Genomic DNA, 13,390 nt, shown 5'->3' with positions numbered 1-13,390 from the left:
TACCATGACCAGACTGCAGCCTGCCGTCAAGATATGTCATTTCTCGTTTATACTTGTTGCGCTATCGACGCCTCTATGTGAACACGTTCCCATGAAGAATAGGCGCCTGCATGGTGGTTAGGATGGTTGTCAGAATCCTGCATATCGGTCAGAATGAGTCGGTATCTTGCATACCGTTCAGAATGCTGGGTGGGCCTCCTGCATGAGGGATTGTTGCGATTGTAGAACTCACTCGCGTACGGTCTTATCGAGATTATCGATCTGATCTCGATATCAATAGCAGAAAAAAGACATAAAAAGATAAATCTCAACTTGTTCTCTCTTCCCCATCTCAACTTTCCATCCATCTTCCCTACACATGCTATTCCTCTCCTTTTCTGCTCTCTCTATCTTGCACAACGTCTAGGCGCATACATCATCAACTATCATACGCCTCACAATGGCTGCTTCACCTAAGCCAACTGTCATTGGCCTTTATGGCATTTCCGGCTCGGGCAAGTCATTCTTGCTGGAATATCTGCGACAGAAACTCGACCCGGCCGAATTCATCTTGTACGAAGGCTCAGACAAGATTGCATCCCTCATTCCTGGTGGTCTGGAAGCTTTCCACACGCTAGACGCACAGGACAAGTCAAACCTGCGTGGCCATGCAATCAACGCGATTAGCAAGGAAAGTCATGACAGTGGACGAACTGCAATCGTGACTGGACATCTCATGTTCTGGAAAGAACAAGATGCTTCTGGCCAACTGGTGTATACTTCAAATGACCTAGCAACGTTCACACACATTATTTATTTGAACATGCCGGCCGGTCTCATCTCGCAGCGCCGCTTGAATGACCAACAGAAAGGTCGCAATGTCATGTCTGAAGACCACCTACGCAGATGGCAAGAGACAGAGATTTTCTTTTTACGCAACCTCTGTCGTGAGAATCACATCTTGTTCTACGGCATGACTAATACCGACACTCTGCAACCAAGAATCATGGATCTAATCCTGCATTTCCAGCAGCCCAACACAGTCGAGTCTAACATCACTCGAGTACAAGCCAAGCTGGACGAAATCCTTACTTTGCCCAAGCACGATGATCTTGAGACGGTTCTAGTAATGGATGGCGACAAGACTCTCGCAGCAGAAGACACGGGCGTCTTGTTCTGGGAAACACTTGCTCGAGCTGAACCAAGTTCGGTCACAGGATCTCCATTGCATGAGCTCTTCAGCAGTCGCTTTGGTTATTCGGAAGCTGCTTTTCAACAAGCAACCCTGTTGTACGAAGAGATAGCTGATGATGAACAATTTGAGACTGTTTGCGATACTGTGGCCGCGGGCATAGTGATGCACCCACAAATCGCCTCCCTTCTGCGACTTGCCGCGGAACAAAGACACATTGGTGCTCTGGTTGTCACATGTGGGCTTGGCCACGTTTGGAGAAAGGTTCTAGAGAGGTACAAGTTGTCAGGGACGGTCCACGTCATCGGCGGAGGTCGAATTAAGGATGGATTCGTCGTTACTGCAGAGGCCAAAGCTGCCATCGTCTCCCAACTACGAAATGCCCATCTCTATGTTTGGGCATTCGGGGACAGCCCCTTGGATCTGCCGATGCTCAAGGGTGCTGATCAATCTATTGTCGTTGTTGGCGACAAGCAGACTAGAAGCCGGAGCATGGACGAAGCCTTATCCAAGGCCATGGATGATAGAAACTTCCGACCACAGCAGGTTCTTCTCCCGAGTCAATCAACACCGCGTCTGGACGAGAGCCGTCTGCCTTTAGTTCGCCTGGATGATCGACTGTTCATTGAATCAATCATGTGTCACCGCCGCTCCGTCCAGATACTCCACGCTACGGACAGGCCTGCAGCACAACTGTTGACGGCACCAACCCGCGACGCTTCCATTTCTGGCCCCGCCTTGAGGAAAGCCCATGAGTTCGTCGGACAGTACTTGGCCATCGAATTCGTTACCCAACTGATTGGTCTTCAAGAGTACACCATTCCCCACGTACAGGGTCATCAAACGACGGGCCATCGACTACGCAATGAGGAGAAAACTTCCATTGTGGCGCTGATGCGTGGTGGAGAGGCCATGGCCTTTGGGGTCAACATGGTGTTTCCTCAGGCAATGTTTATCCATGCCTCATCCCCACTGGACTTGAAAAAGCATCACGTTGATCAACAGCGCACCATTCTTCTGGTTGACTCGGTTGTGAACAGTGGGAAATCACTGATGGAATTCATCAAGCACGTCCACGGCCTACAGGCCAATGTTCGTATCGTTGCTTTAGCAGGCGTTGTACAAGCAGACGTAGTCGTCGAGACGCACCCGCTCGCTGAACTCATGAGACGTTATGGCGCCAGTCTAGTCGCGCTGCGAATCTCGAAGAACAAATTCGTAGGCACCAAAGGCACTGACACTGGCAACCGATTGTTTAATACCATGCATCTGGCTTGAATGGAGCGCCTGCGCGATGCGGTTGGATGCGCCTGTGTCTAGATAGTATCTGCTGCACTTGAGATAGTTCACCCTACTAATTGAGTCGACCCGGATCATTACTGTTTGCTTGTTTGCTTGACTCCTTTGCGCTCGGTGACGTAACACCCTTTTCCGTCGTGTAAGCACATGTACTCAAAGCACATTTATTGGACGCTCATGTTTGTTGTAAGGAATTGATACAGGACAGTTGACGCACCTTTCATCAAGGCAGGCGGCTTACTAAAAAATAGGGACTTGAAGAAGTACAAACAAGATTATTAGACCATTCTTAGGTGATGCATACACTAAGAGCGATCTGATATTTATACCAACCACTAAGTCAGTACTGGTTTTTATGTAACCCACCTATCTATATACTGGCTTACATAGAAAGACATGAAAATACAAAGAGAATAATGCAATAGGTAGTCCCGGGTAGCTCAAATAATGAGAATTCGGTGAAATACCGGTGAAGATGCCAGCATCTTCGTAAGCTTCGTATCTTCAAACTGAAACTATTAATATAATTCAGGAGGCATAGAGTTTTGCTGAAATCTTCTTTGATTGCACAGCGTCGCAGCCTTCATGTAATCAATACTGTTATGCTGCACTTCTGGGGTCATATTGCTATGGTTGCCGCTCTTCCAAGAAATACTCTTGGACAATGAAAAGGACTATTGTATTATCGTCATCATGTATCCGTAATTCTGGAAGAATTAGATGTAAAAAACGGAAAATAATAAATGTTGGGAGCCTCGGCTCGAGAATTAGGTTGTAGTGACCTATTTGTGAACGATCGACAACGCACTAGAAGTGCGCATAGATTCTAGAGGCAGGGTGCTGCTAAATTTAGAGAACATTGGATGAGTATGGAGACGGGAGGCTGTGTGTTTTGCCCCTGCTGCTGTTCATTTAGTGGCCGGAACCTGTTTTCATACCCATATTTAGTGCCAGGTATAAGGGTCTAGACGCGGATTGCCTGGGTATGTCGGCACGGCCGGTTGAAGTCTCAAGACTCTCAGCAATGCATCATTCCACCAGTTATGGGGCACCCTAGTTTATTAAGGGAGACCCTGGTTGTTGGCTGTGGGGAAAGCTCGTATTCCTTCGCCAAGCGGGCGATATGCGCAAGGGGGAAAGAATAAACAAGACCAATTATGGTGCAGCCCAGTCTGGTGTATTTATTTCCTCCAGTCGACATCCTGGATTCATCCCCATTCCATGGGGCAACTGCCAGCAACGATCGGCAGTTATGACGATGTAAGATGGAGATTAATACGACAAGAAATTACATATAAAGATCAGCTTCACCATCTCCATCAAGTTACAGATATTATCTCACTCATCAACCTCATCAAACACTCCACTATTACAAACAACTATCACCCAACACCACACCACCACCACCAACCATCAATATGCAGTTCAAGACTCTTCTCGTCGCCGCTGGCGTTGCCTCCGCTGCCCCTAAGGATACCACTCCCAAGAACTTCGAATTCCAAGGCCTTGCCCTCCGCTCTGCCTCCCCCATTCACTTCAACTACCTCCAGGCTTCCCAGGAGTCTTTCGAGCTGAAGCTCAAGGACCAGAAGGCCTCTTGCTACAGCAGCAAGGACAAGCCCCAAGAGGCCACTTTCCAGCTCTACGGTGACGAGCTCTGGCTCTACTCCGTCGGCAACCCCCGCCAGCAGGTCTACGTTGACTTCTCTGGCATGGGCCAGGGCAAGTTCGGTTACACCACTGGTGCTCAGCCTGCGCCCAAGAACGCCTCCCGCAAGGGCTGGAAGGTCGACAAGGACGGCATGCTCACCTGTGACGGTGCCAGTTTCGTCGCCTGCCCCATGGGTGACAACCTCGAGAAGACCTCTTGGTCTGTCTGGGTCTACAACAGCATCAACAACCCCGGCGGCAACAAGAACTGCCTTCCTTTCTCCGTCAAGGCCGTCAAGGTTGAGAAGCCCATCCCCTGCTCTTACTCTGCCATCCAGCCCAAGGCTTAAGTTCTGGCTGTGATGGATAGCTTCTAGTATATATTTATTGTTACACCTTTACGATCATGTTGGATCTAGACATAGTGAGATACTTCTCAGCATATTAGCGTTTTGACGGGGTCGCAAAGCCTCATTTAATCACACAATCAATTCTGCTCAAGCCAGTTGCACACTGTAAACAACTCAAACCGTATTGATTACATGCCACTACACTAATCTTTGAGGTCAAATTTGCAACGCCGCCTCGCGTTCTGTAGTAGCAGTGATACCAGCTAACAACTCCTCCCAAGTCGAGTCATCAATCCCTTCCAATTCCAACACCGCATCTGTGAGTGTATTTCCAGACCCTGTGCTCGACAGATAACCTCCCGAGCTTCCCATTTCCGACGAAGAGCATGGCACGTCGCAACCAATAGAAAAGTCCAGAGGGCCATGATTCTTCCCTCGTACCTCGTCATAGGTGGCGAAGACGGCCCATATCATGTCCGAAAAGCCGAGCATGATGTCAGCTTCATCGCTCGTATTCTGTACCAAGGGCGACAAATTCTTGAACTTGGTCTGCAGGCGCCTTGCTTCACCCTCTAGATCTGCCGCTCTTTCTATGGTAGTTGCGTCATAGAGGGAAGTGCCGGGGTATGAGAAGCTGGCGTTGCTGAGAGCAATCCCGATGTCCCTGAATATCTCGGGCCAGATTTTACTAGCATTGGACAGACATGAAAGGGTCCTGCAAATCTTAGCGGTCGTATAAAAGGTAATGTACCACAGCTCTTCATCCGGATAGTCCATCACAGTATCGTTCAGAGATTTGCAACTGCGTAGCAAGTTGAACATGATGGACATTCTGGTGCTAACAGAGAGTGACGGATCGCTGGTTGTAAATGAACTGGCGATAGACGAATGGTCCCAGAAGTCATCATGCAACGAGACTTCGCCTATTAGCGTATCAAGCAGATGGAGCTCGATCTTGATCGAGACTATGGCATGTTAACATTCAAAGTTAGTAAGCGTAGGGCGGAAACTTTAACTAACAGTTCTCTTGGAATTCTGGTGGAATAGACGCCTTGAGTAGCGTTGATTCGTTACTCAGAGTTTGTAAAGCCATTGCGCTGATGAACTCTCCCTTGACACCCGTGTTCTCCAAATCATCGTAACCAAACGTGTCGCATATGCGCCGGCTCATTTCGTTTATACGGACGAGGTGTGCAATGAGGTCATCACTGGCATACTCGTTTCTTGCTGACAGTATCTCCCAGCTTTGCTTGATGTACCCAGTATAAGGTATCGCACAACGTGTTCTGAACTTGGTAGAAACCCTGGATAATTAGTATCACTCCGCTGTGTGCTTTCCTTGATTGGGATGCCTTACCAACTGGCTGTGCAGTATGTTCCAAGAAGGGCCCGCAGCTGATCTGTAGAACGAGCAGCCTTTCGACCAGCCGCTGTTTCATCCGGCCCGAGGTCTACTGTGCGTCTTTTGTTGTCTGGATTCTGGTCAAGTCCCAAGTTCTGAATCAGTGATACACAAAGTTGTGCAAGCTGAACAATTTGTTGCTTCTCATAACTGAAGAAGTACTGATACCAGGCAATATAAATCAGAAGGCCCTGGAGAAGTTCCAAGCTGCTTTCAGACTGCATTAGGACTCTTTGATGGGCTTGCATTCTGACTTCTTCGCCAATCTGCCGCTGAATGGTGCAGTTGTCTACTTTCATGGTTGCCACTATGCACATGAATAGGAACGGCTTTGCTGACTTGAGTGACGCGACCGTTGTGTCAGGTGAGATTGGAACAAAGGGAAAGTGCGGAACGGCTCGAGTACGATAGTTGTCCAGCAGTATCTGTGCCTCGCCGAGGGTGATGAATCCATGATCGATGACATCCAATCTTTGTTGTGGAGCGAAGCTGCGTGGTAGTGATGACCCAGGGATACGGTCCACGCCTAGCATATCAATTTCGAGATCAAGATCGGCAGTAGATAGCTGTGTAAAGAACCCGCTCAATGGAGTTCCCTTGGCCCTTTCACTGAGCATAGTCAAAACCCTGTTCAACCGCTGTTCTAACAGCCTGGTACGACTAGCGACACAAGTTAACATCTAAACCAATCTCTGAGACTTGATCAGGACGTACGAGGCGCTTGATGGGCTTTTTCGCTTCTCCACAACATTCAGATAAGTGCATCGCTTGCCAAGACGATTGCAACGCTGACACTCGTCAGCTGAGAGGGGAAGACATTTTGACTTGACCGACGTGCAGTTCACACAAGCTCTTCGTCTTACACCAACGACCTTTGATGAACTATCGGTCGGCATTTTCGTATATCGCAAAGAAGATAGTACCACGAAACGATCTTCAGAGTTGGTTGCAAATTGCGAGAGACTCCTATCAGCGGGCAAGTCTCTACTTCGACGTCTGAAGGTCTCTGGTGGCGCGGAATTTCCGTCGGTCGCGTTGACAAACAAGGATGTGCAGTATGACGTTTATTTATATTATTTGCAGATTGATTTCCAAGGTCAGTGCCCAGAAATTGAATGCTGAGAGGCTACGGACTTAAGGCGGTTTGCAGAGTGACGTCTGTCACCATTGAAAGGCCAATAAGCATATTTTTCCTGGCCAACAAAGATGGCTGACGAAGGAACGATCACGTAATATCCTTGTTCAACTCAAAAGGTGGCTGCGGCGGTGATTATTTTCACAGCGATGGTCAGTTTCAGGATCATGGCCTGCGTTAATGAGCTGAAGCATAGGCTCTGTTCACTAACTTGTCAAACACAACCATCTCTTTAAACCGGTTAGCTAATACATGCGCCTGCGATGATAGCATACTGTCTGTCGTGTTAGCATGTGTAGGTAGAAAGGTGACATGGGATTCTGCGTAACACTTGAGAGCACACACCGGGAATTACTGAGAGGGGAAACTACCTATTGTCAATATTACTGACTAAATATAGGTATGTAGCTCCATTGTCAAACCATAGCAAAATGAAAACAAGAAGGACATTGGTTGTAGTCTTGACAAAAAAATACAAAAAAAGAGATGCTTCAATAGCAGCTACTGGTTTCGATCCAGTGACCTCCGGGTTATGAGCCCGGCTGAGAAGAGTTAGTACGAATTTGAATTCGTGTGAACGATTAAACATACCGCGCTTCCACTGCGCCAAGCTGCTTTCGCTTGAGCTTATGTAATGTGTGTCGCAATTAGATTCTATAGTCTCTTGTCGTCGAGGCTGAAGGGACTCTTATCCTTGACGTCACACCACCAACCACCACATCATTGCCAATAATTAATTGGTGCCGGTTAAACTACTGTCACATCTTTGTCTTATATCACGCCACCTTTCTATTGAAACGGTCAAAAGTCACGGCGCCCCCGTTGACCTTGTTTGCTTCAGGTGCTTCCTTTGTTTTGTTTGTCTCTTTGGCTGGCTTCTGATATCCAGATCTGCGTCGAAACATGTCCCCAGACACGATCCTTGTCGGATCCACGGAGTTGAGGACCCGCGGACACGGTTATCTGTGCTTTGCCTACCTTCTTTCTTTTACCACCATCCTTCAAGGTCAAGGCGTACAATGGTGGTGGATATTTCGGGAGCTTCGGAGTAGTGCGAGATGATGATTGGTAAAGGCTGGAGGATACATCCAGGCTGAGTCCTGATCCATGTTTCACAAGCCATCCCCAGCCTTTGTCAAGTAAAGGGTGACGACAATTCCCTGGGGAAACCAAGGCCAAGAATCCTCGACATTGGTCGTGTCTTAGCACCCCCGCAGATCTAGCGCTTATATCAGACCACCACGTCACGTCAAATGATCTACCAGGCTTCGATAGACGGCACTTTAATATTCCCCGAACCCTACGTGCCATCCGTCGGAGCCGGTCATTAAAATATCGACGCTTATTACCTACCTTCACCGTTATTCGGTGACTCATTTTGCCCTTTTTACCATTTTACCATGCACCATAGCCACATTTTGTTTAGCCTTGCTTCTACTTTCCAAAACAGTTTATCGTTTACGCCTTAATAATCATGTTGGTCTCGACTAAACTGATGCGACGGTTTCGCAACTCGCCCGTGGGGAGAAACCTTTACAACATTTGGTTGTTTGTCTTTGCCCTCATCGTCTTTCTAATATTCGTATCGACCTATCTGGTGCAGGCCCAGACCATTAACATGCCTGACTGGACCAAAGATCTTCGCAAGTACGATGGCGAAGAATGGGATCGATATGCTTCCATATTGATCGTAGTCGTCTGCGTCTTGTTCACATTCACTCTTGTTACTGGCGTTGCTATTTTGCGATCTGGCCAATATTAGAGTTACCCAGCAAAGGCAGAATAGTAGCCTTGGACCCTCAAACCCTCCCTTCAGGCACACTTCAATCCAGCAACGTGGCCGCTACGTAAAGGGAGACGCCTCACCATGGCAACAGAAACAAAACATGGATGGAATGCGCATTTCGCGACAACGACCATCCATCTTGTTTCATCATATCATTCCGCGTCACATTCAGACGCGATATCATAAAAATAGCACCAACGACCGAGTCACGTATTGCTACGAGCTGACACCATGGTCTCGCTAGTATCTCACATATCTATTTGAAGGAGGAGACCTCTTCTGGTCTAGGAAGTCACTTTTCTTCTGGGACTGTAGCTTGGTGTCGTGACGAGAGCCCACGATGATAAATGTGGTTAGCTGGGTGATGAGGAGCCGAGAGGAAGCTCAACGGAAGAAACACACGGATCGAGTCTATTTATCAATCACGACGCTGTGCTATGTAATCAACGTACAGCATATGGCCAGTGGTGAAGACACATTACTGGCCTTTCAGCCTGAGAAGATGAGATCGGCAAGCAGCTGGTAACCTTTCATGTTGACCTTGCACATACCTCAACATCTTGGGGCAATGGATATATGAGTCATGTAGGATATTCTGATGTGTATCATTTATGATAACGAATTTATGATCAATTTTATAAAGAATAGTATTTCCTCCTTACTCCACTCCCGATTCCAGTACAGTAAAAGTTCCAGTCTCAGAATCAAGCTCAGCCAATGCATCATAAGGCAGCGTCAACATGGGTACAGTATGCCCAATGTCAACGTTGAAGAGAATGGGGAACTTCTTAGACGCAAGTCGTCCCTCGCACAAAAGCCCCTTGATAATACCAGCATAAGTCTCCCTGTCCTCATCCGAGTCATAACCATATGGTCTTCCTACAACCAGGCCCGCCGCTTCTTCAAACACACCTTGAGCGATCAAGTCTGCAAATGCTGCCTGGACTCTGTGAGGAGGATTTCCACCTGAACCGTCTTCGTTTGTGGCCGTCTCAAGAAAAACGATTCGGCCGCGCCAGTCGGGGATGATGGCTCGGATGCCACCTAAGCGAGCGACAACAGTAAGACAACCTCCAAACAACCTTCCCTGAGCTTTTCCAGGTCTCAACCACTGCCATTCACTTGTCTTGACGACCGCTGGAGGCTCTGTTGATGCTGCGTCTTGGAAGAAAGGTGCTCCCCTTGGTGCGTAGTAAAGTGATCGTGGAAGCTGACCCAGCGGCTTGGGAGATGCGATCGCGCGCAGCAGGTTATCCACACAAAACGAGAGTGGAGTATTCTTATCGTTGATATCGTTTGGTTCGCCAATCTCGGGAACAGCACCGGGGCCGTAGAATGTGCGCAGACCTGTCATGGCGTACAAAAACCAATGCAAGCCTGTGATATCCGAATATCCAACCACGACTTTGGGGTTGGCACGGATAATCTCATGAAGTTCCTTGTCCGCAATTAGGGCAGGGAGAAGCTCTGTGAAAGTTGTGCCTCCGATGGTGGTGATAACGGCAGCGATACTAGGGTCCGAGAAAGCTGCGCGGATTTCAGATAGTCGGTTATCAATACATGATTGAATTCCGTTGTCTTCGCTGAAGAATGTCTGAACATGATAGCCTTTGTTTGAGAGGACGGCAGAGGCTCGATCTACAACAGCTGGGAGGGTGCTGTTGATCCGTTCTGATGGTGATATAAATGCAATCTTGTCGCCTGGCACCAAGTGCTTTGCTCGGATAGGTGACAGCATGCTGTGTATTATTTTTTATGCGAGATAATGAGGATAAATGGTATTTTAGAGATGCTATTCTCAGGTGTAAGCTTTGCAATATCACTCGAGGCTTCAGAGAGCATGTGGTGTGTTGGGATGATGATGTAAAAACGAGAGGGGCTGACAGTGAGGGTTTTATATCTCCACCAACAATTAACGTTATGTGACAAATGGAATATGAAATACAGTCGACACATGAACAGACTTGTGTGGTATTTATTTAGCCTGTATTGGAATATATTAATGACCAGGTATATTTATCAGCTAGTTGTAGATGTCGCGCCCTTCGGATGTCCGAAAGGATTGTACGCAACAAAAGTTCTTAGGATCTTATCACACTAACGATCCACATTAAAATTCCCTTCATAACGAGCCATCAGCATCATGGTTCACGTTAAATCGTCACCCATTGTTTGTGTATCGACAATTGGAAACAACGACATTGTCGTATCAAAAGAGTCAAACCAAAGCATGTTTGGGGAGATCCCCAGAAAAGCATCAGTCACATCTCCAACATCAATCCCCGACTGCACTCCTCCTTCCATGGTGAAGTCCTGTTGCTCACTCGACACCTCTTGATGTGGTACTTGACCAGGCCCGGGAGTCTGAGGTTGTGTTTGTAGTCCCTCAGATGGCGCTATTCGGAAATTTATCTCTGGCTGATGAGACTCACGCAATGGTGATTTTCCTATAGTGTGAATGCTGCCAAAAAGACCATTAACTAAATGACCTTGTCGCTCCATCCGTAACCTGGCTCTATTGTCCATATAAATCTCGCATGCTCCTTGGAGATGATCTAGGATCATGAGATGGCGTTTGGCTACAGCATCGTGGCGGGCTAGATGTTCAAGAACACTCCTTGCAGCGTGGAGACTCTTTTCTAGCGGAAAACAGTTATCAAAATCGCCAAATATGGCTGCTCCGAGTACCAGTCCAGACACGAATGCTGAGTTTCCAACTATTGGTAAACGTTTTGGAATGGTGCCTACTTTGAGAAGGGGTTGTAGGAGGTCGACTGTCCGTACGGCTGATTCGAGACAGGAGTGGACGAGTACCTCGTTGGATGACGAGGAACGCTTGGTAGATGTGTTGGACGATTGCTCTGCTTCTTCAACATGTTGAGAAACTGCCTTGTGGAGAAACGGAAGAGACAGTAGCATAATGCTCCAGTGTCCCGTCAATTTGAGATGCATGAGACCGATGTTTGGCTGTTCCTCGCCACTCTCGTCCCTGATCAGTTCCTCTTGTTCAATTCCATCAACAGCCAACCCTTCGCCACACTGCGAGGTCCATCTTCTGAGCTGCTTACTGATACGTTCCAGTATCTCGGGTGTGATCATTCTTTTGGCGTATACATCTGTGAGAATGGACTCGAAGATCATTGACAGATCATTACAAGCAGAGTAGTTCTGTGGGTTTGTTGTGTCACGCAACTCGGACGTCGAAGGTGGCCGACCAAGCGATGCGCTCATGAACAAGTCAAGAATACGAATGCCTTTCCAAAGCTGCTCTCGCGCCCGTGCTTCTGTTGGAGAAAATAGGGAAGAAATATCATGGCGATGCAATCCAATCGCATACGCAGCTCGTACACCCATGCCGAGGTACATGAAAGCTGCGTTACGGCGAGATGCACCCAAGAGATACATTGCGATGAGGACCAACGCTTGGATGGTGACAATTCCTGGTTCTTCTATCAATGTCTCGACTGTCAAGTATCGAGCGTAGTTGAAGAAGGTGTCGGCCTGATCATCTTTGTCTCCTGGTCCAGTTTGCGCACCAATGGCAAACACAAGAAAATAGACAGAACTCGCTGAATCAGAAATGTTTTGACCATCTTCTATCCATTTGCGAATGTCATGATGGAGTTGCTTTTGGTCGAATAGTAACAGCATGCAATTAGTCGATTGCATGTACCACTTGACGAGGTAATCAACTTCCTGTTCCGTTTGTTGTGGAGGCGGATTCTGAGCGCTGGATAGAATCCATCCTCGCCGTGTTTCAGGCGATGATTCGACAATTCCATGCCTCAGTGGATCGTCGACGAGTGCACAGTCTCCTATGCTACGACGAACGATTCTGCGGATGTTTTGTAGAAAGGACAATGTCGCAGAGTCGCCAATAAACATGTATTCACCTCTGGTATCTTGCACAAGGCGTGACATCCGAGGGAGCCTTTCAGGTTGTGTATCCGACAGCAATTGCAGCGACGAAGAGGTCTGATCGTCAACATAGGTCTCCTCCGCCGACGTCAATCCTGACCTGGACCCAACGGTGATACTACCAGCTGGAGTGTGTTGTTCCGTGATGTTACTCAGTCTTTCAGGGTCTGGGCTCGGCAGTGATGAAGCAACGATACGACGAGCCCCAAGACCCGACACTGATGCGGATTCCCGACATTCGTGACTGAGACCTCGCTTGATGCAGCGAGCACAGGGGCGTCGACCGTCGCATCTTTGCTTGCGACGTTTACAGCTCTCGCAGGCTTCGGCGCAACGTCTTCTCTCGCAGTCTCGGACCCTCCTGGTAGGCATTGGAATTGATCGTGTGCAGACGTACTAATGGATTGAGGCCGCGGGCCGCCAACTATCGGGTATGGTCAAGTCTTTATTGGTTGGTGAACGGGGAAGATGGGGTAACTTTAGGTGCTGTTTCCGCTGACGTAAATTAGTCAAGGGTTGTCATTCCGACGGGGTGGGACGCTGGTAGCCGATGGAATGTCACCTACTGAGAGCGGTGAGTACAGAACAGACGGTCTGTCTATAGCACCGGGTGCAAGGTCTTGGGATACATTCGAAAGCGAATATTGTACAATCCCAGTTGCAACTTATAGAGACAACG

General features: G+C 48.1%; 6 protein-coding genes and 1 non-coding gene across 7 annotated transcripts; 2 read left to right on the top strand and 5 right to left on the bottom strand.

The window, feature by feature from the left end:
* Nucleotides 1-439: 439 nt before the first annotated feature.
* On the top strand, nt 440-2,449 carry FGSG_03661 (uncharacterized protein; the record flags this gene model as incomplete). Its single annotated transcript, XM_011323736.1, has 1 exon — nt 440-2,449. One exon carries the CDS (start codon nt 440-442, stop codon nt 2,447-2,449), a length of 2,010 nt encoding a protein of 669 aa, XP_011322038.1.
* A 1,356-nt stretch (nt 2,450-3,805) lies between these two features.
* Nucleotides 3,806-4,625, top strand: FGSG_03662 (uncharacterized protein). The gene has a single exon (XM_011323735.1). It carries the CDS (start codon nt 3,889-3,891, stop codon nt 4,468-4,470), a length of 582 nt encoding a protein of 193 aa, XP_011322037.1. The 5' UTR covers nt 3,806-3,888; the 3' UTR covers nt 4,471-4,625.
* A 1,198-nt stretch (nt 4,626-5,823) lies between these two features.
* FGSG_12400 (uncharacterized protein) lies at nt 5,824-6,096 on the bottom strand (the record flags this gene model as incomplete). Its single annotated transcript, XM_011323734.1, has 1 exon — nt 5,824-6,096. The coding sequence occupies one exon, from the start codon at nt 6,094-6,096 to the stop codon at nt 5,824-5,826; it is 273 nt and encodes a 90-aa protein (XP_011322036.1).
* Nucleotides 6,097-6,552: 456 nt separating this feature from the next.
* FGSG_12399 (uncharacterized protein) lies at nt 6,553-6,768 on the bottom strand (the record flags this gene model as incomplete). The annotated part of the gene is made up of 2 exons (XM_011323733.1): nt 6,553-6,660; nt 6,736-6,768. The coding sequence occupies 2 exons, from the start codon at nt 6,766-6,768 to the stop codon at nt 6,553-6,555; spliced, it is 141 nt and encodes a 46-aa protein (XP_011322035.1).
* A 734-nt stretch (nt 6,769-7,502) lies between these two features.
* On the bottom strand, nt 7,503-7,623 carry FGSG_20590. The gene has a single exon. It is a non-coding gene; the product is annotated as a tRNA-Ile (tRNA).
* Nucleotides 7,624-9,451: 1,828 nt separating this feature from the next.
* FGSG_03664 (uncharacterized protein) lies at nt 9,452-10,531 on the bottom strand (the record flags this gene model as incomplete). Its single annotated transcript, XM_011323732.1, has 1 exon — nt 9,452-10,531. One exon carries the CDS (start codon nt 10,529-10,531, stop codon nt 9,452-9,454), a length of 1,080 nt encoding a protein of 359 aa, XP_011322034.1.
* A 410-nt stretch (nt 10,532-10,941) lies between these two features.
* On the bottom strand, nt 10,942-13,083 carry FGSG_12398 (uncharacterized protein; the record flags this gene model as incomplete). The annotated part of the gene is made up of 1 exon (XM_011323731.1): nt 10,942-13,083. The coding sequence occupies one exon, from the start codon at nt 13,081-13,083 to the stop codon at nt 10,942-10,944; it is 2,142 nt and encodes a 713-aa protein (XP_011322033.1).
* Between the last annotated feature and the right edge of the window lie 307 nt (nt 13,084-13,390).

This window comes from Fusarium graminearum, chromosome 2 (genome assembly GCF_000240135.3).
Source record: "Fusarium graminearum PH-1 chromosome 2, whole genome shotgun sequence".
Classification (NCBI taxonomy): Eukaryota; Fungi; Ascomycota; class Sordariomycetes; order Hypocreales; family Nectriaceae; genus Fusarium; species Fusarium graminearum.
Note: the sequence above shows the minus strand (reverse complement) of the source record. Positions and strands in the feature narration are given on the sequence as shown.

Bases quoted from the DNA above. Each gene is read 5' to 3' on its own strand.
- FGSG_03662 (XM_011323735.1), top strand. From the start codon at position 3,889: ATGCAGTTCAAGACTCTTCTCGTCGCCGCTGGCGTTGCCTCCGCTGCC.